The following is a 26,620-nucleotide window of genomic DNA, read 5'->3' on the forward strand; positions in this document are numbered from 1 at the left end:
CTTCCCTGGGCGTTGGTTGCGATCGGGTTGGGGCTTTCCTTTACTTTAGGTTTAATTTCCTCCACAAATGGTGCAGACCTCCAGGAATCAAATTATCAGCAGCATTAAGGGACACAACTGGAACGTGCACCCCCTACACACCCGATTTGTCAACCCTTGTTACAAAAGTTAATATCGTTAATATGTCTTATCATTCCCAATACTCCGGTTGAAGCTGGAGGCCCAGAGACTATGAGAAGGACTGTAGCACCCCATCCATGACAGCTGTAGTTCTCAGACCCTGAGGTACCGATAAACAGCCCCTACACTGAAGGCTTGTTTTCTTCTTTTTTTTCAGAACAAAGGAAAAAATACTCCAACTCCAATGTCATTATGCACGAGACATCACAGTACCACGTACAGGTGAGTACAAAAGGAAACGTAACGGGGCTGAAAGGCCAAGGTCAGGGATAGATGCTGGTAACGCGAAGTGTTTTCTTTGTCCTGGACCTTCGTTAGGCCAAAGATGAGTTTGGAACCTCCTTACGATAAGCAAGTGTTGCTCTTCACGCCTTGGGAGAGGCAAACAGCAAAGCTGCTTGAAACTTCGTATTTCTTTTTCTGGGGTTCCTGGCTCCCCCATGCCCGTAGATAACCGTGCCTCCTGAGCTTCCCCCCCGGCTGGGCGCACTCGCTGCTGCTCGCTCCCGGACCGCAGGGGACACAGTCAGACTTGGCCATCGGCTGCGATTGAGCTGCGGGTCACCACGGCCCTGCCAGCCCAGACCCAGGGGCTGAGACCACCCAAGTCCTCTCGATCACACGTAACGTGCTGCTGATCCTGGGGTCATCCGGGCTTCTCATCCCATTCCTTCGAGCACAAAAGGGTAGGAGAGTAAAGAGCGTATGTAGGTGGAGCACAGTGATTTCTTCACCGTGCTTTGAGGAGACAGCGAGCTGTAAGAGCAGCACAAGTCCTGAGACAATTCCTCTCCCAAGAGCGACCCCACTCCTTGCTATGAGTCGGAGGTTTCGGGCTGGACCGGATCCCTCTCCTTTCTCTCTCTCACATATTGCCTGCTCTGGCGAAAGTCAGTTCCAGCTCTCCTGCCATCTCTTCTTTCCCTGCTGCTCCTCTCCAACCCCTTGCTTCGGAGAGCAGGAGTTGTTCCACTATAGTATGGCATTATTTGAAAGTCCAAGCAAACAGGCTCCGCTGTAGCTGACAGATCCTCCCACAAGGCTACGAAACTTTCCATGGCACAACCCTGAATTGTGCTCAAATCCCCTAACAAAGCCGGGTCCAGACTTCGACGGCTTCTCCCACAGCGCGCGACAAAAAGCCTTCCCTGACCATTTAACTCTCCCTCCCTTGGATCCCGCGTGTTTCTTTGAACTGAAGAGTGGGGGGAGACACCCATGTAGACAGACTGCTTTGGGGATGGGGAGAGGAATGGAGACGGGTCGCTGCTTCCGCACGCCCAGTGTGCTGACCTGTACGAAGGCTTGGCAGTTCCTGGCTTGTCCCCTTTCCCTTGCTGGGCTGCAGCTGGGATCAGCGTCTGGGGACATTTTGCGGTCGGCAACTCCGTCCTCTTGCTGTGAGGCGTGACGTGTCCTTGGGAGGTCTTGGGGACTTGCTGTGGAGCCAGCACTAACCAGTCCTTCAGCTGGACGCTTTACGCCGTTACAGCCTGCAGATGGGCAATAGCTGACCAGAAGGGAGGGCAAAAATGATCGTTAACGAATATGAAGTTAGTTTAATTACACGGGGACCTCTTTTCCTCTTTAAATTTAAATTGAAAATGGCATACGAAGCCATCATTTATCAAAAATTTATTTCCTTTCTGAATAATCAAGATGCAGCAAATTAAAGCGTTCGGTAATTGGAGAGAGAATGGGGGGGAAACCCCACATGTTAGAAAGACAAGGGAAACGCTGTACAAGGAAATAGAGACGCCACTGTCCTCAGTCCCTCCTCCGCATTTAAGGGGAGTAGTGGGAGCTGTTGTCCCTCGCGCCACCCCGCCATCAGCGCCGACAGACAGGTTAAAACCAGGGTCCCCAGCGTGGTTACAGGAACTCATCTGCCCAAACAACAGAACCCACAGCGACTATCGTCTTTCAGCCCTCCCTCAGCTGCTGCGTCCTCTCAAGTAATTCAAAACCCTTCAACCACGACAGGCGTTAAGCCAAATTCATCTCCCAGCGTCACAGATATCCACTTAAAGAACGAGGAGCCAGCCTGGCCGTGCCGGGCACGGCGATTCCTGGAATACAACATGCCAGTGCAGGCCAGTGGCCCCCGCACCACGGGAGCCGAGGTGCCATCAGAGGCCAGCTGGCCCATTCATCGCTGAAAACTGGGCAAGGCAAGGAAAAAAAAAACCCAAACCACCACTTTACGAGGTTCATGTTTAGTGGACAGGGCCCTCTCTTCTCTGGTTTAAGACCCCAGTCCAGCAGAGAGCTTAAGTACACGGTTAGAATTAAAGGAGCCCGTTCAGTTGCTTAAAAAGAAATTCAGACTTTTAAAAATGCTTGTTTGGAAAGCGGCCCTGCGTCAGAGAAACTAACTCGATGGCCGGCTGCCCCATCGGTGGCCCTGCCAGCCATCCCCATCGGTGACTCCTACCACACAAAGTCACTCACGGAAGCAGAGAAGGGACTTTAAACCGTGACACGTACATGAATTCTTCATTAATTATGCCATATGCCACCCGTTTGTGAGTCTCTACGCCTTGAACTTTGACCACAGCAAACAGGATTTCAGTGGCAGGCGGCGAGGCAGGAATAGGTTTCCTCACAAGAGGCATTTTACACCCTTTGAGGTGATTTATAAGCTGATCAGAGTTTAATAGTGGATGGAGTCATTGCCCGTCTTACAAGAGCTACTGCATTTGAACATCCACCTGGACGAAAAGGGGGTTTCATGCGCTAAATCAAAGACAGTAGCAGGCTTCTCTCCCTCTCGTCCCACCAGTATCTAAAGCAAATGCAAAAGAAAAAACGTCCTAACGGGCCCGAGTTAGACAGGTAGCCTTCCCCTCCATGAAAATAAACTTACTTAACAGTAAACGACAAAGGAATTTATGAAGATTGTAAACCTGGCAGTTAAAATAACAGCACAGATAAGAACGCCTGTCATCAGGTACAAACCAGTTCTCTTCACTGCTCAGAAAGCAGAGGAGAGGGTTTGTCACATCTGCACAGATAATATTGACTTTGCAAATACCTTTTCGGGCACTATTTTACAATTACAGTAACGTACACCTGAGCATGCTTTTCATATCTGATTGCATGGCTAATCTCGCCTTTCAGCTCAAATACCCGCCAGGAGTTTTATTTAGACAGTGCCTCACCCAATACCTTTGCTTTACGAACACAGGACTGGGTCTTGCACCCTGCGGCGTTTATCCTCCTCTTGCTCTTTCCAGGCTTTGTGAATTATCCAACAGGCACCTTAATACTACATTGGTCACCACAAAACCTCTCCACCCCTAATTCCCACCCTCGACCATCACGTTTAAAGACTCGGCCCTTTTTGCCCGTCAGGGCTACCAGTGCACCCCCCTTGTCCGGAGCCTACTGAAGCACAGGAGAGAGCCGTTGTTGCAACGCAGCCGTCCAAGGCTCCGTGCTCCGAGTACACAGATCCTCCTTAGGTCCATCTGGTCTCTATCAGACCCCAACGTTCACAGCCTCTCCGAGGTCCCTTCGTGACCTGTTTCCACTGCAGGACGGTGCTGGTTCTCTGCCTGGTGCTGGGGCAGGGTCAGCTTTTGCTGCCTCGCAGTCTGCGTCCCGCTTTGCGTCTCCCCTGGGCTTTTACAAGTAAAAAGGGACTTCCCTTCCCAAGCAACACTCTCATCCTCCTCCATTGCCCTCCGAGGCACGTGCCAATTGTGGACACCACCCATGGGGTTATTTAATCAGCTCATGAGCTCAAACTGCTGCTGGGAACAGACAGATTTTTTTCCCCCCACCATTTCTCCTCCTCTGCTTGTGTTGTGTGGCTCTTGCTTGCCAGTCTTCTGGAACAAAGACTGGTTTTGTGCCATGCCAGACCCTGACCCCTGATGTGGCACCGCTGTAGCAAAGAGTCAGCCCCAGAAAAAAAACTGCTTGAACCCTAAAAAGGTTATGTCTGATGACTGGGAGAAGGCACAAAGACAAGGGATCAGGGGGAGAAGACCCAGGAAAAACTCATCCCTGAACTAGCGATGAAAAGAGCCTCTCCAAATCACACGTCCCAATTCGTGGCTTGCTTTAAACGCACCCCATTTGTCCAGTTCTTGCTTTGAACCGGGCTGCAGGATTTGTGCACCAAAGCCAAGCAGCAGTTTCCAGTGCCGCCATCCGTCCGCACAAATTCTAAACGCCCGTCGGGACCGTTTCTGGGGTTGCCCCACTGACGCCCCCAGACCCACAGCAAACGCGTGTAAGGGACCCGCTCTACCTGCGGTACCTGGGTCTCCCTGCCAGAAGGGTTCATCTCCTCCATGGCTCTCCAGCTGACCCACAGCTGATTCAGCAGCAGCCTATTATTTTCCCTGATGCTATTGAGCAGGGGAAGTGGGGCGAGAGGGTCATGCTGGTGGTGGATGGGCCGTCGATATTCCAGGGAAGAGAGAAAGAGCTGGGACCTGGCCCGATAAGCCTCCCGGCAACGAGCCCTTGCACCAGCTGTGGCACAGATGCGTTGGTCAGGCCTATAACTTGCCCACCTGAAAATCTCTGGCCTTTCTCTCCTGGAGAAAGCTGGTTACGACAGGGAAAAGCCTCAGCCGCTTTCCCACTCAGGCATGTTCTCCTTCCCTTCTCCTCCCCGGGAACACAGCAGAGGGAACGAGGTGAAACGGGACCATTTCCTTTTCCTTCCCGAATTATTTCCCTTCCCCTGTTGTCACCCGAACACGTGGCCTGGCTGTGCTGTCACTCGCACAGGGACAACTGCGCAGAAAAGAGCCTGGCTGCTCCGAGCAGGCAAAGCTCCCGGCTTCTCCTGCCTCGCAGTCCCCTCTGCTGGCAGATGCACCTTCTCCCCATCCACAGAGAGCAGTGGCTGCTGATCAGAGTGGAGATAAATAAATTACCCTCACCCACTGCTGGGGTGAAGGTACACACGCCATTTGGATGTGACACTCTTCTTCCTGCAGCTGCCTCCCTGTCCTGCCTCGCATTCCCAACCATGGGAAGTTCCATCTGGACACGAGGAGGAACTTCTTTGCTGTGAGGGTGGCAGAGCCCTGGCACAGGCTGCCCAGAGAGGTGGGGGAGTCTCCGTCTCTGGAGACATTCAAACCCGCCTGGACGCGTTCCTGTGCCCCCTGCTCTGGGTGACCCTGCTCTGGCAGGGGGCTGGACTAGATGATCTCCAGAGGGCCCTTCCGACCCTTTGATTCTGTGATTCCCCTCGCACAGCGACCCGGGAGCAGCCCAAAACCTGCAGGTGCTGCTCGATGACACAAACTCTCCGTAAATGCGAGTGCCAAGCGCGGGGCTCGGATGGCCACACGCTGCGGGACACAGGCGGAGCAGGGATGGCAAAGCACGAGAATCCGGTACACTGGAAGTCACCACCTTAGCCGAGCTGGTCCCAGCCCCAGTACACGCACAGGAGGGAAGGAGAACATGGAAGCCAGGCTGGTAGCGGGAAGAGCCCTGGGCTGGGTTTATAGGCAGAAAGCCAGGGTACTCCAGCAAAGCCACAGTGCAGGACAGAGGCAAGTAGCAAAAAATCCTTTCTTACAGTCAGTGACACCAACTTTCACTACCGTGAGGGCTGATTTGGGTACTTTTAGGGGGAAGGCAACATGAGGGGATGAAAAGGCTGCCGAGGTTGGAGCTGTCTTGCAGAGCAGGGAGCTTTGCCACGCAGAATCCTCTTGAATTACCCGGGGCAGGAGACCTGGCCGAGACCCGTACGTTGCGTGGATCCCACCTGGGCACAGAGGACTAACATTTGCCCGTGGCTTGTGTGACCTTTTTGCCTGAAACAAATTCCACGCAGGGAGATCTGCTACGCGAGCCGAGCGAAATGCAGGTGCTTTTAGCTTGGCAAGTGAAGTTTAACCACCGTACTTACACTTCCAAGCCGGCTGCAGAAAAGCCAGGGCACTAACTCGTGTGTACAAAGCGTTTGCGAACACGCGCTGCTGGACGAGAGCCAGGGCCGCTGGAATTGACATATGATGAGATAAATATGCAAGTGGTGAAACTCGTTATGAAAACCCTCGCTGTGTTACGAAACCCTGATCTTTCACCACTACGGACAGGCTGGTACTAACAACCAGAAACCACCAGAACGTACGCTTTCTGCGGTGACTCTTTCATGCCCGTGCTCTACAGAGCAGACAAACAGTTCAAACCTTTAGAGGTGGTTTCACTGCTGAGTTACGCTACGCCCATCAAAGCTTTTTCACCCGTTTTCTCCTCCTTTCCTCCCTACTTCAGCACTTGGCCACGTTCATCATGGACAAGAGCGAGTCCATCGTGACGGTGGACGACGCTATTCGAAAACTCATCTTGCTCAACTCAAAAGAGAAGATCTGGACGCAGGAGATGCTGCTGCAAGTGAACGACAAGTCCATCCGCTTGCTGGACTGCGAGTCGCAGGTACCCAGAGCTCTGCGACAGCGACCCACAGGCTGACGCGTGGGGTGCGGGGCCATTTCTAAGGAACCCAAACAAGGGCGAATCACTACCAAAATCCACTCCTGGGTGCGCGGGGGCTGGCTGACTCTAATTCAAAAGACGGGTAGGCGTGGGATGATTTATTCACAGCTCCAGACACAGATACTCCAGGTGAAAGACACCTTGAGCTGTGCTCCAGGCCAACAGCAAAACTGTGGGAGCGACGCAGACTTACAGGTCCACAGAGATCTGCATAAAGCGTAATCAGAGAGGGAAAGACATATTACTCGCATTAAAATAACACGCAGGATCACCTGCCTGAGAACAGTGCCCCATTTGGACGGGGGATACACGTCCATGCACACGGGGCATCTAATCTGAGGGGAAGGAGCAGCCAGATGCGGGGAGAGGGATGGTGCTGCCTTGGTTGTAGCAATGAAACTGAAGAATATTAGCCCAATATTAGGTCATCCAAGGAGACAGCGGGAGGGCAAGCCCCTCAAAGAGAGTATCTTTCCTCCCACTGCTCTCCTGGGATGCACCACAAGCGTACTGGTGCAGGTAGAGCCCAGCAAAAAAGATGATGGAGAGCAACAAAGCTCACGTTATTGAAGTCTCACGCTGGGCCCCATATTCAGGGCTCAAAGGAGGGCAAGAGTTCACCTCCGTTTGCCATCCACCTCTCTGCTAAACCACTGCCCCTCTGCAAACCTCGACGTGTATCTCTGAAGAGCCCAGCAAACCACCAGCTCTGCCAGGTCTCTCTCCTCAAACAGGGACCCCAGGAGTCCATACGCAGGACCATTCCCCCTCAGTTCAATAGCTCCCCATGGCCTGACCCCTTCCTCTTTCTCTTCCAGGAGGAGCTGGAGGACTTCCCTCTGCCGACAGTCCAGCACTGCCAAACGGTGCTCAATCAGATGCGCTATTCCTCCATCCTCCTCCTGGTGTGCCAGGATTCGGAGCAGCACAAACCTGACATCCACTTCTTCAACTGCGACGAGGTGGAGGTGAGCAGAGCTCTCCTCGCTGGTGTGAAACAGAGAACAAAATACGCTCCTAGCTGTCTGCCAGTCCCTTCTTCCTTCGCCCACTTAGAGCCCTTAATCCTTTCCACAGCAAAGCCCTTAAAAACATCCCTGTTTTATCTTTGAGGCGGAGATGGTTCACGAGGACATAGAAAGTGCCCTGGCAGACCACAAGCAAGGGAAGAAGATACGGCCGCAGACACTCAAGTAAGTACTGCAGGGTACAGCTGGCACTAAAAAAAAAAAATAATAAATACTTAAAACGGTGCATTTGCCCAGCAGTCTCTCAGAAACAGGACCAGCAGCCACTGACGGTGTCGTTCTGCGTTGTTTCCCTTGCAGAGCAAACCAAGAAAAGATCAAGCAGAGACAATCCATCCTCCCACCACCGCAAGGGCCAGCTCCCATCCCGATCCAGCACGACATGCGAGGCTCAGGGATGAACAGGAACCGGGTGGCACCCCCTTCCCAGCACGATCCAGGTACTGGGAGCACTCAGCAAGTCTGTCCCGGGGCTGGGGGACTCGTCAGCCCGGACAGCCAGCCTCCCGAGACAGCCTGTGGTCACCCCAGGCCCTGTAGTGCTGGAGCACAGGGAAGCCCAGTGGTTTTTTCACAGTGTTATAGTGAAACACAGACACGTACCAAAGGCACAACAATTTGTTGCATCTCTGTCTGTGCTTTACAAATGCTTAAAAACTGTGCCGCGGCAAACATTTGTACCCACTGGGCTAGCAGTGGGCATCTGCTCAATGGCAGCTCAATAAATCAAAGCTCCTAGAAACTCCTTGTAACGACACCTGTATTTGGGGGATACTGAAACTCCCAAAAAGAGGTGAAAGCCCCTCATAAAACTGAGCAATCACATGAAGATGGGATCAGGCGCGGGCAGTCTTAAAACGTACAGGCAAGACAGAGCGGGTCAGAAAGGGAAATTCCTGGCTCTGCCGACCTCACAGGAGCTGAGATTCCGCCCTCAGAAATCACGCGGTTTGCATGAATTCTCCTGGAGTTGAGTGGGGAAACGCAGACCTGAGCTCATCTCTCTCATGTGCTAATCTCAACTCTCGTTCCAAAACCATCCCGGCTTCAGCCCATCTGAGCTGGCTTGGAAAAACTTGTCTTTCTTTTTGGAGAAAGAAGTAACAGAAATAAGCTCCCGATGACAGAAATAAGCTCTTTCTCTGACAACAGCTCAAACTGACTAAAGTGACGAGCAAACCGTAAGCCTCTTTTAGGCTTCTCTTAGGATGAGTTTCTAGGTTCAAGGAAAACACGTAATCAGGATACTATCAGAAACTCCAAACACCAGCTGAGGAGAGAAAACACTCATTATTCCGGGCTGGGATCTGAAGCCAAGGAGCTGCTCTGGCCTCCTGAATGGAGAGCCTATTTCAGGTCTGTTTTTTTACATAATGAAAATAAGATCTATATTTCGGAGCTGGACCATGTATAAACATCTCTATTCTGACGCACAGCCGTTTTTAATGAAACGGCCACCCTTAGCTCTGCCCTTCCCAGGATAAAGCTTTAAGTCCGTGCTTACATCAGCAGAGCTGGGCACTTATCCAGGCAGGATTTCTGGATCCCCTGGCACAAGAGCAGGTGACAGGAGAAAGCCTTGAACGATGCGTGTTTGCTGCGATCGCTTCTCCTTTGAAGCACGCCTTGTTGCTTTTTCCTACAAGGCCTGTCAAAACTAATCACCTCATTTTAACACTTAAAAGATGATCTACATTTTTCACGGTCCCTTGCCAAAGCTGCCTCCCCAGTTCTCGCACTTAGTAAGTCCTGCTGCCCGAACACCTGCCGCGCTGGCCCTTCCAAACCCCAACGCGCCGACCCGACACACCATTCTTTTCACAAGAGGACACCCAGTAATTGCTCACGCTGAAATGTCACCCCCTCGCTGAGGGTCCATCTCCTGGAAGCTGGGAGGTGCCTGTGGTGGTTTTTTTTTTTTTATTGCAGGAGGATTTTTTTTTTTTTTAATACCCATTGAAAACACTTGAGAGACTACACATGCATTTGCCCAAAAATGCTGATTTGTGCACGGGCCTGCCTAAACATCAGTCATGCGGAATTCCTGGCAGGCTGCTTTCCAGCAAGCGATAGTATCATTCACTTCCCGTTCTTATTTTTATTTTTTTTCCCCCCCTCTTTCTCAACTACCATTTAGTTAAAGCGGTACCTCGGGGACAAGGAAGGCTCCTGCGGAGAGCTGGGGGTTAGGAGGAGGGTGGGAGTTACCCTAATCGCACTTCACACACACGTGGAGCGCTCTGCAGCGCGTGCGGTGGCTCTGCAGCTCCTCCGCGGGCATAAATCGGCTTAGATGGATCAAAGGCGAAGGAGTTAGTGACTGACGGCACCTGCAGACCAGGGCGTGCAGGTCTCTGCCCGGAGCCGGCACCTGGCCACTCGTCACCATTCATCCACCGCTTATAGAATCAATCACAGACTGGTTTGGGTTGGAAGGGACCTTAAAGGTCATCCAGTTCCAACCCCCCTGCCCTGGGCAGGGACACCTCCCACCAGCCCAGGTTGCTCAGAGCCCTTGAAAACAGGCAGCGTATCCACACGGAGGGTTGGCAGGAAGGTGCTGGGACCTTGGAAGATTTAATCGGCAACTTTGATCACCTCCTGCTCTTTGCGGTTCTCCTGAGGTGCTCTCATAACCCAGAGCAAACAACCGCGCTGGGAGTTACCCTCCCATGGGTCCCTGCGTTTAATGGAGCCAATTTTCAACCTCTGATAGTAAAGATATTTTTCTCTCCCTCCCTTGTTTGCAGACTACGAACGACGAGGCTCCAGCTCCCACGACCATGAAGAGTCCCGAGCCATCTTAGCACAGAAGATTGAAAAAGAAACGGTTGGTAACAAGAACAATACACAGTAAACGGGCAGGAGGAGAGGGACGAGAGAGGAAGGAAGCAAGGCTCCTCCGTGAGCAGACGTTTTACGCGTAGTCTAGTCATTGTTAAACCGATATCTACCGTTCATAAAGGGGAACAGAAGCAAAGCTCCACCACTGGGTCAGTCGCAGCCTCCTTCGACCCGAGGTAGCTCTGCTGATTTCAGAAGGTCTGCTCCTCCCCAGCCCACTGTCCCATCTTGGGGTTATTTTCCACAGGTCCGTTAGCAGGGGTCACTTCTCACATTGATAAATCCGGCACACAACCAGGCACGGCTTTGTGCTTGGAAAGCGATGAATTCAGCTTAATTTCATGCCTGGATTCCCCATTCCTGTGCGTTCTTCCAGGAAACGAGGCAGGCCCAGGGCAGCACGCTCTGGGATTCGGGCTTCCCAGCCGCGTGCGGTTTGGGCTCCCTTTCACCACGGTTTCTTGCATTTCTGTCCTCACAGCAAATCCTCAACTGCACTCTGGATGACATCGAAGTGTTTGTCGCCAGGCTTCAGAAGGCTGCAGAGGCATTCAAACAGCTCAACCAAAGGAAGAAAGGGAAGAAGAACAAGAAGAAAGGGCCAGCAGGTACAGCGCGGCAGCTGGAACACAACGGGGAACGCCGGGGCACGGTTGAAGGTTGGGGTGTCAGCTTACACCCCAGCAAGGCCAGGTTGATGCAGCAGCATGGCTATGGACCCAACAGCAGCGACACCAGTTTGGAAGGTGCTGCTGGTCCATGGGGACCTCTTGTAGAGCACACAGACCCTCACGAAGCCTCCAAAACAGAGAAAGACTTTTGGCTTTTCTCGAACCCTTGATTTTCAGTAATTCTAGTCTCAAGACCCATTATTGCTGTGTCTTCTGCATGCTAGCAAGACGAAACTTTCCTGAAAAGGGATGTTCTAATTAAAGTGTCTTTCTCTCCACCTTCTCATAACAGAGGGCATGCTGACGCTTCGAGCAAGACCCCCAAGTGAGGCCGAGTTCATCGACTGCTTCCAGAAAACCAAACTGGCTTTTAACCTCTTGGTGAGACACAGAGGGTATTTTCATCCCACGCAGGGACAGGGCTTTTTCCCATATATCACACTAATAAGCATTTAAAGTGAAATTTGAACCAAAAACACTACCGAGGGACAAAGGTGTGAACTCCAGGTTCTTCAGAATCCAGAAAACATCGTGTCAGGCTTGTGCAGGTTTCTCAGGCCAATGAAACCAGAAGGGCGAAGTCCAGGATGGGACTGGGCAGCCATGCAACACCCGCGTCTCTTTTCAGACGCAGTCCTGACTTAGAGCATTCGTGGAGCTGTGAGCTTAGAGAGCCAAGAGCTGCCGTGCCCACCTTGCTGATAGCGGTGCGAAGGCTTTTATAGACACCCCCGCTCTAGGTATTCACTTCTGCTTGTGGCCTTTAGAAGCCTGGGTAGTTTTCTGAGAGCTCTAGTCCTTGTTATCCCTACAAAGTATAAAACGGGGTATAAAAAATTTTAAAAAAATTAAATTGTTCTCATCCAATTCTGTCTACAGAGCAGCTGTAAAGCTGCCTCGGCCAGGGGCCTGGGAAGTCTCTGGTTAACAATAACGTTACCCTGATGTTCCTGGCTCCTCTTTCTCCCCTGGTCTTAAGAAGGGGATGGAAAGCAGGAGCATAAAGATGTTCCCAGAGCTGCTGGTCGCTTAGTGAAGTCTGTGAGACCAGGAGGGTAACGAGCCAGAAGGAAACTCTGTCAGTCCTGACCAAACTTGCCCAGCGAACACAGCCTACCGAGATCCTTCCTGAGAAGTTATCAGTAAGGAAACCACAGAGGTTGTAAACACCCTTAATGCAGGACATCAAGCTCCAGCCTCTTCTTTCAGAAGCAAATATATGTAGATTTTTGCCTGCTCAGGACCAGAACCGAGTGTTGGAGGCGTCAGCTCTGGCTGGCAATCGCTGCTCTCACACAAACCCATCGAGCACCCGCCGAGGCTGCGCCACAGACCCCCGGCAGGACGTTAGCTTCCCTGAAGCTCAGGATTCTCCAAGCGTAAAGAAACCCCAGCCCGGCTGTTGCATCCCCGGCCTTTCCGACCGCTGACGCAGGAGTCGGTGTCTTACCCTGGCCGCCGCCAACTGTGCAGCCCCAAGCGTGGGTCGGGGCAAATGCTCTGGCTCGCAGCCCCCGAGCTCAGCAGCACAGGAGACAACACGTAGGAAATCCATTCACGAGCCCAAGCCCTCCCTGCACCCGGGCCCTGGACTTTGCTGCCTGAGTAGCCACAAACCCACCGAGAGCAGCTGATCTCCCAGTAAGCGGCCAGGGGCAAGTAAGGAGAGCGGGCAACGCGTGGCAGGGCACGGCCATGCCTGCCCCAGCACCGCTCTCACGTGCCACCTGGCTGCGGAGTCCTTCTGAAGCGCCATTTCATTTAGTCACCTCGTTGCCACCAGTTATTTCACACTTTCCACTCCACATTAATGTTTCATCACCAGCATTTAAGATGCTTTGCATTTCGGTAGGGAGGAGGGAGCCTGTTTTCCATTGCAGCGATGCCAGTAGCACAGGACACATGAAAGAGCTGAAAGGAGGCACAAACTCAAGTGGTTTCTCACCACATCTTAGCTAATTGCTGTTAATGAAATATAATCCTTACACTAAAGTAATCCAAAGCGTTTGCTCCTCCATCCCACCACAGTCCACTCCGAATACCGCGCATTTCAGTGGCCAGAGCAGCTCTAAGTGCCGCAGGCAAGACCTTGATGGAGATTTTTCCTTGTCAGCAATTCACCAAGGGACCCCGCAAAACACTTGCTCTGTTGTTTTCATTCCCGGGAACTAGGGGGATTTTCAACTTTGCAAGAGTCAGAAGCAATAGGCCTGGCCCTTCCTTGCTACGACGATCAAAACGAGCCAAGGTTTTCTGCTTCTGCCCAAAATAGCTTCAAAGGGACTGATTTTAACAGTCCTGAAATTCAACACCCTTAGAAATGGGCGCAAGAAGAGATCTCAAATGGAATGATTCCTACTCCCCAGTCACTCCTCTTCCCTGATTTCAGGTGCACTGTTTAAAGTTTCCTTAGCTTTTACGCTGTGTTAGTAACTACAGCAAGTATCAGTCAGCAACAACCCCTCCACGTGACAGAAAAGAGCAGGGAAAAAAAAAATCAGGTTGGGGTTAAAGTGGGTTTCCTTTCTCTTTTCAGGCCAAGCTGAGAAAGCACATCCAGAACCCCAGCGCTTCCGAGTTGGTGCATTTCCTATTTGGGCCACTGGAACTGGTAAATCGTATTCACGGGCTTCACTATGAACTCGCTTCTTATTTCTAATGTTGCTTTCACACTTAGAGGCAGCTAGATTACGCAGGAGAGTTAGAAGCCGGCTCACAACTGCCTGAAGCTTTCTCAGTAAAGTCTAGAAGTCTAGTTTCTGGCCTCCGATCCACTTTCCAGCTTGCAGTAAATACACAAACCCTAGCAAATAAGAATCCTTCCACCCCACGAAGAAAGGCTTACTGTGAACACAAGTGCAAGCCAGCTATGGTTCCCGTTGGGAAGCTGCCTGATCTCGCCTGCAAGCGAGCACGGCTCAATATTTGCACTGCAAATAGGAAGCAGAAATCCCAGCTTGAAAAAGAAGCCAGAAGGGACACAGAAACATCAAGTGGTTTTCCTTTTTTTTAAAGTGCCCGCTTGCGATGTAGCCTGTCTCTAACAATGGCTAATTTTTAGAGCAGACCCGGCTTTGGCTCCAACAGAACAACTCGTGCGTTCCTCCAAAGTGTCCGGTCTGCTTCAAAGATTTAAGCTGATATTTTGTGAGACAACTGAGCTGCTCTAAGGATTAGCTGCTGCCAACCGGAGTCAGGCCATCCCTTGGCATGAAGGCTTGCCCTCCGGCTTTCATTTTATACCTTGGAGAACTTAGGAACGCTATGCCTTACTTGCCTATTTGCTTTTTCTCAATAAAATCTGCCAGTCAAGTACTATTAGTGCAGTGCAAGGATAATAAGGGGATGCTGAGGGAATACAGCATGCCTTTGAAAGGGCAGCAAACCATTCATTTAGTTCATGTGTGCTGTGAAACCTCAGCCTTACATATGAAGGCATAGAGGAGAACTTTGGAAGCGCAAGTCCAATGGCCTTAGTCTTAGCCTGGATCTAGAGGCAGTCACCACGGAGGCTACACCGGCTTCCTTTGGAGCAGGCAGCCACACAGACTTCAAAAGATCAGAGCCACTGATTTTTTCCATCTTTGATTTCTGTTCCTTTGTGCACGTGCTGGTTTGAGATTTTGAACATTTCCTGCACAATGTCTTATACTTGTGTGTGTTTGTGCGTAATCCAGATCATCAATAGCTGTGGCGGCCCTGAGCTTGCCAGGTCTGTTGTCAGCCCACTCCTTTCTAAAGACACCACAGATTTCCTCAAAGGACACCTGACACCAAAAGAGATAAACCTCTGGGACTCCCTGGGAGAGGCATGGACCAGATCCAGGTGAGGACAGAGCTGCCACCTCACCAGGCTGCCCAAGCTCTTGAGCAAGGCAGACGGGACGCTTATGTTATAGCCACGTCAGAGGGTCAAGGGTGCCCTGATGCCCCTGCTTCTCCCCGACACGCTTTCAGAGACAAATTCCTTGTGAATCTCACTGCATATTCCCTGCTTCACGTCCTAGAGCTGAATGGCCCCGAGAAGCAAATATCCCCACCTACATCCCCAAATTCCGCAACGGCTGGGAACCACCCATAGAAATCTTCCGCGGAGCTCCCTGGGAAATAGACATCGGACACTTGCAAGAAGAGGTCAGTCCTGTGCCCCCGGTCATCCTCTCCTTTTCCCTCTCCCTTCCCCTTTTTCAGAGCGGGAGACGGATCTGTGGAGTTCGCAGTGGTGTGTAACAAGCAGTCAGCTCAAAACTCGGTTGGATCTGGTCACTCCAGTTAAATGTGGAAAGAAAATAAGGCCAAAAAAGGGCAACAATAATCAGCCTCACCTCCTGATCAACAGGAAATAGGATACTATCCCTTAGCTGAGCCCCACGGATATAGGTTTGCCTGTTTCTTTGGTGTGCACCTCATCGTGACCAGAAGCTTCCAGGCCACCATTCACCCACCACTCTCTCTCCTTTTCTCCGATACAGCTTTCTTCCACTTTCCTGATAGCACTGACTTCATTTTTACCTTTCCAGCTCTCCTCAGCCAATGGATATCCTTACCGTAACTCCTCGCTCAAGCGCGGCCAGGCCGCCGATCAGACACAAGCTGTGGATGCCTTTAAACAGAACGTAACTCAGCATGTAAATAGGTAACGTATCGGCACCACCTCGTAACCTCATAAACACGCGCTGCAGCACATCTCGGCACCAGGGCGTTCTGGCATCCCGATAGATAACTCCCTGCCGTTATTAATTCAGACTCGTTCACAAGATCAAGAGAACTCAAAGATCAGACGAGGGATTATTCATGTGAACACTGTCTGCTTTTTAATCAGCCGCAGGTCTACAAGGAAACGGGTTACACGTGTTTTCCACCACAAGAGGCAAAAAATACAGTCACTCAGTATGTCCTGTTTCATAGCAGCAGCCCAACAAAGCGATGTCAAGGATGGTGTGCCAACGATGCTGCGCTGCACTTTTGCTCCCCATACGTTTAGAGAAGTTAGCATCTCTCCATTCATTCTGAAGCCAGAAGAGCTGGCAGGGAAAGAACTGCTTATAGGAGGAATCTGTGCGACGGCACGAGCACAGGCGAGCTTTCCGCTGTTGAAAAACACAGCCCTGGGAAAGAGCAGCCTGAGGCCGGCAGCACTGCACGGAGAACACTGAGACAGCGTCCTTTTGCTTCACTGGAGGCAGCAGCTCCTCCTTTGGCTTTCAGCCACAACCAAAGGGGAAAACATTTATTAGAGGCTGAATAAAAAGATGGTCTTGCCCATCTCTCCATCAGGAATCTGACAGGGCACTGATTTCAGACAACTCTTCTTAATGAGATAAATCCAGAAAATGGGGACAAAACCTCCCCTTTCTTCAGGAGTCTCGGAAAGTTCCCAACCCAGAACCAGCCACCCCTTTGCCTCAGGCTTTTTTTCCAAGGGAAAAACGGCTCTCGCAATTTAACCAAACGCTCTGCCCTGCTGCTAGCTTTCTATCACCAGTTACCCAGTGGTATAACATCTTTATGAAAGTACTTTGGGTTCAAAATTTAGAATTTTTTTTCATCTGCTTGGTTGTTAACATGGGCTTATACGCCTTTGGAATTTTCCCCGAGATCTCCAAATTTCAACAAACTCTCCCCAAATTGTGAGCGAGTTCTCTGCCATCCTCTGCTTTGCAGTGATCACAGACTGGAAGGCCAGACCCAGCAAAGCACTTAACCGTGCACTTTGCTGAAGCCAACGCTGAACTGGGGGAAAAAAAAAACAACCTTCGAGCCAGACAGGTTTTTTCTGGGTTTATGTTCTAATCTAGAAGTTTTATAAGCTCTACTACTACTAAAAAGTTCAAATTCACAGCAAAATACCTTAAATCCAATTATATCAGCAAAATAACTAATTCTTCCCATTCACCCCATCAAAGGCCCTGGTGGGAAGCATGAAACAGTACAGATGCAGCGTTGAGTAGGGAAAGAATAACGGTAACAAATTCTCTTCTCCGATCCCATTTTTCTCAGTGAGGTGATGAAAAACAAGGAGAACTTAGTTTACACGAGAACATTTAAGTCCATCTTTAGTGACTGGTAGGTAACACGCGGAAGGAAACATTTTCATCTGTTAGTCTCAGCACAGGCAAATTGTAAATAGTCGCATCGAGTCCCGGGACACAAATTAAGAGTGTGTGTTTTTACCAAGGTCACCGTTTCCCTGCGACACCACCCAAACTACGGCGTGAGCTCAGGGAAGAGCGGATGAGAATCTCTTTTCTCCTGGGCTAGGCGGTGTGCCTTTTTACCTACCTTTCAGACTGTCAGCAGCAAGTTTTCCTTACGGATAACATTGAAGAAAAAAACATCAAAGTTAACAGCACTGAAGCAGATGCTGAAATAGAGAATGTGCTTAGATGCCTTCTGCAGTCCGGAGCAGACCTCGGCTAAGTCTGCCCAGACGTTTGCCAAGATCGGAGTCCTGGGACAGACATATTTCTTGCTAGACTCATACTTTTTTCAGAGTAGTTTGAACTAGTTTGCTAGCCAAGAGACCCTTTATTAACAAAAATACCCATGCATCAGTGTTGTTATTTATGCCAGGGCTTCTGGCTGCAGAGAAGTGTCATGCAAGCCCCAGGCAGTATTCCAACAATCAGCAAAGGTCACTTGTGTACAATCCAGGTGCACGCACAGCGCACATTAGCTTCAAACTCCTCCAGCCCTCATCTCCTTCCTCATGATTCATTTACCTTTCGTAGCATTCCAGAAGAAGTAATTTCTACCTAACTTGGCTTTCCTCCCCCTCCCTGCCTTCAAGGCACTACTGGCTAAGGTCACCACTCCCTTTCTGGACTGGTGGATTCATTTTGTCCGAGAGTCTGCTCCGAGCAGTCCCTCACTGCAGATTTACAATTTCTATACCGCGCGCGACCGTAACTAAACCAAGAGTTGAGTTGTCCCAAATCAAGCCAACTAAAGACAACGCTACAGCCATAGGCACGATATCAAACCACTGGTTCAGCGGTTTCGACCTTTTTCAGACCACCAAAAGCTATCTAATGAAGACAGTAAAATGAATTGAAACTAAGCATAATGAGCTTGCTTTTCAAAGTCAGGTTTTACAGATGCCTCAGAAACAGTCCATGGCGAGCCCAGTTTCCACAGATCATAGATTAAAAATCACTGACCAAACCCAAGAACTCGGCAACGGAAGCACATCAGGCTAAAAGCCATAGCTGCTGGAAGCACTGGCTTCACCGAGGTACGCAGAACTCGGCAGAAGCTGGAGGAGAACCTGACCCGCTGCCGACATGCCCCCTGCGAGCACGGCTCCCAGAGGCCCTCCGCAGCGCGGAGCTGCGCGGGTTGCGACTCGTAAGCAGAAAGATCCACAGAAGGTGCATTAAAATAGTCCCTACCTGCCCTTACACCACAAGGCTAGACTGTTTTTCCATACTGTAAACATTTGTGGAATTTAAAAAAATAACACTACACCCATCTTAACTAGAGAAGAAAAAGACGAGACCTGCAAAGTTTTCCTAAGCCAGGCAAAAAAAAAAAAAAAAAAAAAAACTATGAAAAAATAAACCATTTCAGCTTGGGTCAAAGGGAATCTTTCATTCCACATTTTCACCATTTTCCATATTTGACAGCCTACCGTATTTACTTTGTCTCTCTCTCCAAATGAAAAGCCAGTTCAACATTAAAAGCCATATACTCTCATGTCAGAAATTCCCAATCAAAATACTTAAACACATTCCCCCTCCCCCAAAACATATTTTAGGGTAGAAACGCTCAAACTCACGTTTCCTGAGAACCCGCAGAATTCCGTTTCAGCGGCTCAGCATTCGTTGACCTGATGAAAAACCCCAGCTTTCCAGGCAGTCCTACCTACGCTCATTCTCAATACCCTTTCCCCCAGCGCCGGTTGCTGATTCCTGCTTCTCCCCCACTTCGCCCTGTGGGGCAGTTGTTTCCACTTACCAGGACGTGAGGGTTTCACACTCATTTTTCACAGGAGGTGCAATCAGAGCATTTTGTTCGTGCTTTGTCAGTCTCCCCAGTCCCTGCAGAGCAGCAGCCGACGGGGGAGGTCTTTTCTCCCACCCCGAAAGCAGCAGCCTCGCAGTCCCCCACTAAGGCCACTCACCAAGCAGCCCTGCAGACTTTTTTTTTTTTTTTTTTCCCCAAACACAGGGTTTTTCAGGTATATGAGGAGTGAAAATCTTCCCCAAAACGGAGTAGCAAAGAGACACTGCCCACACAACATAATTGTCTCTCTACCTGCCCTGGCACAAAGCTTTCCTCACTCCTCTTTTGCCAGTGGACCTGTATTTCCCAAGTTATTAGATGAGCCTCCATTAAGACTCTATTATTCTTTTCCCCTGCAGGAATTTTGAGGCCCAGGGAATGGCTCTGCCGAAGAGATATGCCAAAATCCGCTACGATTTCACCGCGCGAAATGCCAATGAACTCTCAGTGCTTAAGGACGAAATCCTGGAGGTACGTGAGCGCGCTGGGGGAGGCGTGTGCCCTGCTCCCCTTTCCAGGAACAGCACACGTCTCCAGATACGGGCCAGTGCCACCTCATTTTTGCTGGGTGTTTTCTGAGCAGTTACTTGAAGCTTTGCTCAAATCTAAAGCTTGACATCTGAGCCGGAGCAGGCTGTATGCATCGGGTCATTTGCTCAGCTGAAACTCATCAGTCACATCCTCATTAGCAACGAGGAGGAAGGAAAACAAGTGACTGTAGTCCACTGCTCGCCCCCTTGCCGGGTCTGTGTTCGTTACTACCACTCCTCCCCAAAGGAATTATTTTCTTTGAAAACATCTTTTTTCATAACCTTTCTCTTACCACAACACTGTCAGCCGCTGGCGAATGGGCACAACTTGGTCTACGCACTAACTGTAACGCATCTGTGACTCCAGAAAAAGACTTCTGTTCAAAAATGCAGCTAGAATGAGAAGCGGGTGTGGGGATCTTGCCAGCAAAGCTCCTCCGTTCTGGGAAGATTACTTAAAACAACCCACAAACTAAATAAAAAAACCCGCAGTACTGGGTCAAAACAAGCCCGTTGAAAGGAGCAGGGGGGCAGGAGCGAGAGGAGATATCTCAGCAACGGGCGATCTCCTTCCCACATCATGGGTACGATGTGATTCCGGTACGTGTTATGATGTGACACGCAACTAAGTTATGTGGTGACACTCCGGCACCTTTTGGCAGGAGTCACTCTTGATTTTTATTTTTTTTTTTTCATGCAAAAAGACAACACAAACTCAGTCACTGAAAAAAAAAATAAAAATGATGGAGAAACGGGCACGTTAAGTAGGAACTATGAGTTCTTCAGGTCTGTTTTTCCTGTTTGTCAGCAGGACAAGTTCTGATGCTTTTCAGGAAAGGCTTCAGTCCTGCGTTGCAATGAGCACAATAGATCCCTTTGCCAGCTCCTGGCCTCAATTATGTTATTCTGACAACTTCGCATTACTGTGTGGTTTATTTCAACTATCTGCTGTTTACGTATGCCAGAAATCTGATGTTCTCACTAGCACGTTTATTTTTTTCCCCGCTCTCAGGTGTTGGAAGATAATAAGCAGTGGTGGAAGCTGCTCAACCGGAGCGGGCAGGCTGGTTACGTCCCTTATAACATCCTGGATGTGGTGAAACTGGAAGAGCTCGAACAGGTCTGTAGTCTGATATTTAACCGGTAGCGGGCTGCAGGGCATAGTCAGCCTCTGAGAATAATCTTGTTATTAGAGCTCCCTGCATTTCTTAGGATGCTGTGCGCAAGTCAGCATGAACCCTCCCAAGCAGACAAACCAGGATCCTGGAGATTCCTGAGTCTCCTATAATAAAACTCACATTTTGCCACGGTTTACCTTCCCCCTCCCCAGAGGAGGCCTATCCCTCCCCTCCGCACGGCGGCCTCGTGCTTTCCTCCCGCTCCGAGATGCCAAGCACTTTGCCTGCTGCCAGCCGTGCCTGGAGGCAGGGTTATGGGACAGGCACAGCCTGCCATGCGGTGAGACCCCGGCTCGAAGGGGCGCCCACCCCGAGCCTGGCACCGTCACTTGTCATCCCAACAGAAAAGGTCTCACGTTGAGGTGTCACCCAACAGCTGCTGGCTACGCTGGCTTGAAAGAGTTCCACCTTTTGGCAGTGCCTTCCCCCCCAAACCCACCTACTTCCCAGCCTGTGGTTTACCACCACCTCTGCTGCGAAACCCTCCCGCTCTCGGGGCTGTGCTGGGAACACGGCGAAAGAGCAGCCATAAAAGCAAATTCTGCCACAAAAATGCAGAGGTTCTTGTTGGGGGTTAAATTAAAGGCAGAGAGTTCCCTCACGCAGTTCAGTTCAGCAGCAGGAACAAGTTACTGGGGTGGAGGCAGGTGGAAGGATCATCTAAGTGAGTATTAAGTGACTATTGCTCTCAAACACCTTGCATGGCAAAAATGTGGAGCTGGAGAGCCCTAAATGCCCTAAGCAAGCACGGAACTGCTTCCCCACTTTGGTATTTCACAGCTTGGGCAAACCATAAGGTGCGCCAGCAGGCCTCTGGATAAAAGCCCTGTTAGTTTGATCAAAATGTGAAAAAAACCTCTTTCCAGACTGCTCCAGGCACTTGGCAGGGTTCCCACTTACCATCCAGTTACTAGAGCAGCGATGCTTTAGCTTCAAATGGGATTTCTGCTTGTTTTCTCTTCATATAAAAATCCTTTTGCCTCCCTTGCTCTCCATCTGCAAGGAAGCCCTACAAGCAGTAATTTCTGCGCAGTGAAAAGGCCAAAGGGCCGAGTCACACAGGTGAGGGCAGTCACGCACAGCAGCGGTAAGCAAGCACGCAACACCACTCCTCTCTGTGCAGTGAGTGCGACGTGTTTTCCAGGGGTGTAAATGCCTTCATGCCGTCTTTGGCCTTTGGTTTGGGTTCTGTTCGTTCCCTTGAGACCCCAGAAATTACCTTCTTCCATGCAGCTCCACCTGAGGTCTCACCAGCCTCAGCCGAGCGGCCTCAGATCAGCACAGGGAGAACATGGAAATCCATCCCTCAATTTGCTATCGTGGGTGGGAGGCAAAAAGTTTAAGAAAGTGAAAAATGGCAAAAAAAAAAAATCGTACACTTTTTTTTTCTTTCTTTCTTATCACCTAGTCTAACCAGAGGTACAAAGGAGACCTGAGCCCCAGGGGATATGGCCCATCCAGCCCAACTCACAAGCTGCCTGCCAGCTACGCTGGGGATAAGTGGGGAAGTGAAATGTTATCGCGCAACTCTCCGCAGGACGCCAAAGAACGTACGTGTCCCACGCCGCGCTCCCAGCGTCCGGGCACCTTTCACACCACCCATAGCAGCCTCGGGCAGCCAGAGAGCACGGCACCGCGGCCTTGCATTTCGGGACTTAATTGAAAAGCTTCTGTGAGCACGTGTTTTGCTCACTCTGTCCCGGTGGTTTTCTTTCTGTCTTTACCGTTACCATAATGGTCTGACCACTATTTTTGGTTGCTGTGTGCATGTAACCAGACCTACCCAAGTGTGCTCGCCCTCACAAGGCTCTGCACGTGGGGCGACTGCACCTTTTAGCGATAAGCATGGGACCAGCGGTGGGTTTGGAGGAGATGCACGGAGGAGATTCCAGGTAGTACAAGAGCCAACAGGGCAGCTCTGAGGAGCTCACTGACCCACGTCACAGGCTCCCAGGCAGCCTGGAACAAGCAGGGCAAGAAGGTGATCACCTTAATCCTCCTTCCAGCTTGACCTTCCTCTTCCTCCCAAGGAGAGAGCTCCCTTTCCCTGCCAAAATGTTGAAGTGTGTCTAAGCAACCACTCACATCCAGGTCAATCCCTTTCTCTCGCTTCCTTTGCTCTTGTCTCCTGCCACGCAGGCAGTGCCTGCCTGGCCTGTTCCTTCATGTGGTGTCAGAGAAATCCCAGGCAGCAGATCTGCCAAAGGAGAGTCACATCACTCCCTCGCCCTGCACATGCTACGCGGGGTCACAGAGCATGAGAAAGACCAGGAGCCCTTCTCACCCTTATCACACCCTGCATACGCCTGTAGCAAGCCGTCTCCCCACGGCCACAACCGGGGTTCATCCTCTGTTCAGCTACCGGGGAGCAGGAGCCCTTTTGGGATGATGGAAAGCCCCACAGTACGAGCATCACGGAGACGTATCTATTAATAACACTGAGTTATTCTACGCAGTCTTCAGGAGTCTCATGGAAAGAGCGATACTACCTGACGTGTCACTGGAGTTGTACGAGTGTGCCGCTCACTCCCGCTTCATGCTTCCTGCCGCGTCTGTTTCGCTGCACAGCAAAAGCTGGAGCTCTGAGGACTTGGATCAGCAAATTACTTATTAGAAGTAGCAGAAAGGACTGAAAAGTAGAGGGAGCGGGGCTACAGCTCGAAACCAAGACTCTAATTGTAGGTACTCACAGAATCGGCCTCCCGCATCAGGCGACAGCGAAGGGGCAATGGGAAGAAATAAATGGCAACACAGAGGCACAGAAAAATGGGAACCTCATTCTCAAAAACAGACAGTCAGGCCTCCCTCACCTCCGCTGTCTCATGCGGTTGGGGTTTTTTTCCCTCCTTGCTGCTAATTTAGCTGGGCAATTTCCTTATTTCAATGGCCCGAAGGGAACCAAGTAACTCAAAAACAGGAAGATGACAAACTAAAGCAAAAACACAACAGCAACAGCAGACATCAGGGAAAAGGGACCCTGTCCCTTGTCACCACTTGACAGCACCAGTGGGAGCAAAGACGCTGCCAGATCAGGTTTTACACCCTTGAGCAAACTCCTGGTAGTTGGTGTTGCAGGGTTTTATGTCCTTTGAATGAGGTGTGACGAACAGGAGAGGTTAGCAACATGAGAAACAAGATCCACCCCAACATAAATTTGTACATGAAACAGGTGAAAATACAGGTCCTCACCAGCACCCGTCTGCAGACACCAGTCACGCAAAATGAATGTGTTCTTATCAAAATGTTCTATTATTTTGCCAAGCACGACACCATTTTTCACCAGTAAGTGCTTTTGACCACGAATTTTCCAGGCAGACTGGTGGGTAGCCCAGCTCCTGTAGGCTAAAAGCAAATGCCTCTGCAGATGTGAGCTCTGCCCTTCCACACCAGACCCACCTCTCCTGGGTTAAGGGTGGACTGGGGAACGTGTGCTTGTTAAATGAGACAGCTGGGCTGCTGGTATACACCATGACGGAGAATACCCTTTCCTCTGGAAATTAAACAGCTGGATCAATGCTGGTCAAAATCAAAACCAGAGATTTCCTTTCTCCCAGGAACAGCAGCAGTTGTTCCAAGACCTTCCAATTAGCCTAATGGATGCTGCTGACGCAATGAGGCCAGACTCTCAGACACGCAGGGCTTGTACCAAACTGCGCCCTTGTCCCGGGGGACAGTCACGCTGCGAGAAACCCTTCAGCGGCTTTTTAGATTCAGCGATCGCTGTGTGGACAATGAGAATTTGGCTGTTTTTTTCTGTGATTCCTCCTCTCCATCGTTCTGGAAAAGAACTGCAGAAATCTAGGTTTCTCCCAAAGAGAAAGCGAGGTTTCAAAAGCTGAAGGAAGCCGAGAGTATTGGCTTGGGAGGGAAGGGGAGGCTCCCCCAGCCAACTGCCAGCCTCCAAAACTGTGGCAGTCTGCCTTTACACATCTCTTCCTGCTGGAAATTTGGAGGTCAAAAGATCATTGCTCAACCTATTGCTCTAACAAAGCACTTAAGCTTGTCCTTTAGAACTGAAATACAAAAGTAAGCACTTTCCTTTGGTGTATTTACAGCGTTAATAAAAATACTGAGCCACGTTCTGATCTTTCTTACAATTTCCCCTCAAACACATTAATTTAATAGGATTTGCAACTGAAGACTTGATTTCATTCCCTACTCTCTACCTTGTGCCTTGTTTCCCCAGAACTTATTCATCACATGGGTGAGCTGAATGATGAGCTGCTAAAGAAGATCACAAACAATAAAATTCAGCCTCCCCACAGGAATTTCAAAGTGGAAAAGCCTCAGGAAGTTTTTGTGCCCCTCACCTTCGAATCCAGCACTGAAGAAGTCAAAGCTTGGCTGGAGGCAAAGTCATTCAGCAAAGAGTAAGATCTGCTTTACTACCCTATGAAATGCTGGTCCTTCATTTAAAAAGGAGTGGGGGAGGCAGCTTGCAACATTTCAACTGGATTACAAGTCGCTTGTGTTTACTTACAGGGCCGGTGTTGCAAATTACATTTCAATCATACTAAATCCAGGCTACCCAACCAGTACATTCAGAGCCCAAACTCACTCCCTTTCTTTCTTATACGCTCAAATAAACCTTGTCTTACAGTGCAGCAAAAGACCTTATGAGTAGCTGCACATAAAGGCTTGGTCTTGCTTATTCACTCAACTCACAGCCCAGCGCGGCACAAAGTCCTACCGCTGGTGCTCGTCTGACCCCAGTTCGCCAGTTCGGAGTGCTGAGCTTAGAGCAATATAACTAATTAACTAAGTAAACCCGTGGTCTAAAAGGCAAATTCCAGATGAGTGCCTGTCTCTGGACTGTCCTAAAGTATCTCTGAGGAAGAGCCAGAGGCTCAGCCGGGACTAGCAAATCTTCCCAGCCGCCAGGGAAGCTGCAGGTGGTCGAGGGTTAGGAGTTACAACTCCCCCTCTGCACGGCGAGCTAAGAGGAGCTCCAGGATCGCTCCCCAAACCCACGCAACCGGAGTGAAATCACTGCAATACCCATGGGGCTGGCTACACTGTGGATGCCAGGGTGACGCTGGCGTCGCCCGCTCCTCCGAGGGCTTGGGTTACCCAACGGCCACCACCTTGGCGCAGCCCCAGGGCCTCGCATGTGATACGGCCCTGGTGCAGGGGCTGCACGTCGGCTGCTCCCAGCCTTTTTATCTCTGACTCCTCACCTTTGCCGAGAGGCCACGCGTAGCACATTGTCATCTCCTCGCTTTGTGTCTTCCCAGGACAGTGGAACACCTTGGCATCCTCACTGGAGCGCAGCTCTTCTCCCTCAACAGAGAGGAGCTGAAGAAAGTGTGCGGTGATGAGGGGAACAGAGTGTACAGTAAAATCACAGTGGAGAAAAACCTACTGGAGGTAAGTAGCTTTCTGCACAACTCTCACCTGAATGGGTGCCATTAATGGGTCAAATATCCCATTAAACAGACTTTTTAAGAAACACAATTTAAAAAAAAAAAAAAAACAACAACAAAACACTCAAAAACCACACAACCGAAAAAAACCCACACCACCTAAAAATGCTGAGAAGTCTTTTAAGGAAAAAGGCCACAAATCTGTAAGGCAGATCACCCTGTCTCCTCCAATGAATCTGCCTGCTTACCAGTACTGCTCACCCCTTTGAAACTAGCTCTGCTTTTACAGCATTAGTTAAATATTGTAATTTAACTACAGCTTGAAGTTAAAACTCAAACTTCCTC

General features: G+C 50.3%; 1 protein-coding gene across 1 annotated transcript in view; it reads left to right on the forward strand.

Annotated features, from left to right (window-relative positions):
* The window catches only part of EPS8L2 (EPS8 signaling adaptor L2), a 71,221-nt gene that overhangs the window by 42,201 nt on the left and 2,400 nt on the right, over positions 1-26,620 (forward strand). Inside the window, exons 4-20 of the mRNA XM_063332979.1 lie at positions 338-402; positions 6,436-6,597; positions 7,476-7,625; positions 7,771-7,850; positions 7,986-8,125; positions 10,436-10,515; positions 11,011-11,137; positions 11,493-11,581; positions 13,737-13,811; positions 14,878-15,026; positions 15,208-15,334; positions 15,721-15,836; positions 19,564-19,675; positions 20,747-20,854; positions 22,321-22,462; positions 25,099-25,282; positions 26,147-26,279. Of these exons, the coding sequence (XP_063189049.1) occupies positions 338-402; positions 6,436-6,597; positions 7,476-7,625; positions 7,771-7,850; positions 7,986-8,125; positions 10,436-10,515; positions 11,011-11,137; positions 11,493-11,581; positions 13,737-13,811; positions 14,878-15,026; positions 15,208-15,334; positions 15,721-15,836; positions 19,564-19,675; positions 20,747-20,854; positions 22,321-22,462; positions 25,099-25,282; positions 26,147-26,279 (2,039 nt within the window). The remainder of the gene's footprint in view (positions 1-337; positions 403-6,435; positions 6,598-7,475; positions 7,626-7,770; positions 7,851-7,985; positions 8,126-10,435; positions 10,516-11,010; positions 11,138-11,492; positions 11,582-13,736; positions 13,812-14,877; positions 15,027-15,207; positions 15,335-15,720; positions 15,837-19,563; positions 19,676-20,746; positions 20,855-22,320; positions 22,463-25,098; positions 25,283-26,146; positions 26,280-26,620) is intronic.

Source organism: Chroicocephalus ridibundus, chromosome 4 (assembly GCF_963924245.1).
Source record: "Chroicocephalus ridibundus chromosome 4, bChrRid1.1, whole genome shotgun sequence".
Lineage (NCBI taxonomy): Eukaryota > Metazoa > Chordata > Aves > Charadriiformes > Laridae > Chroicocephalus > Chroicocephalus ridibundus.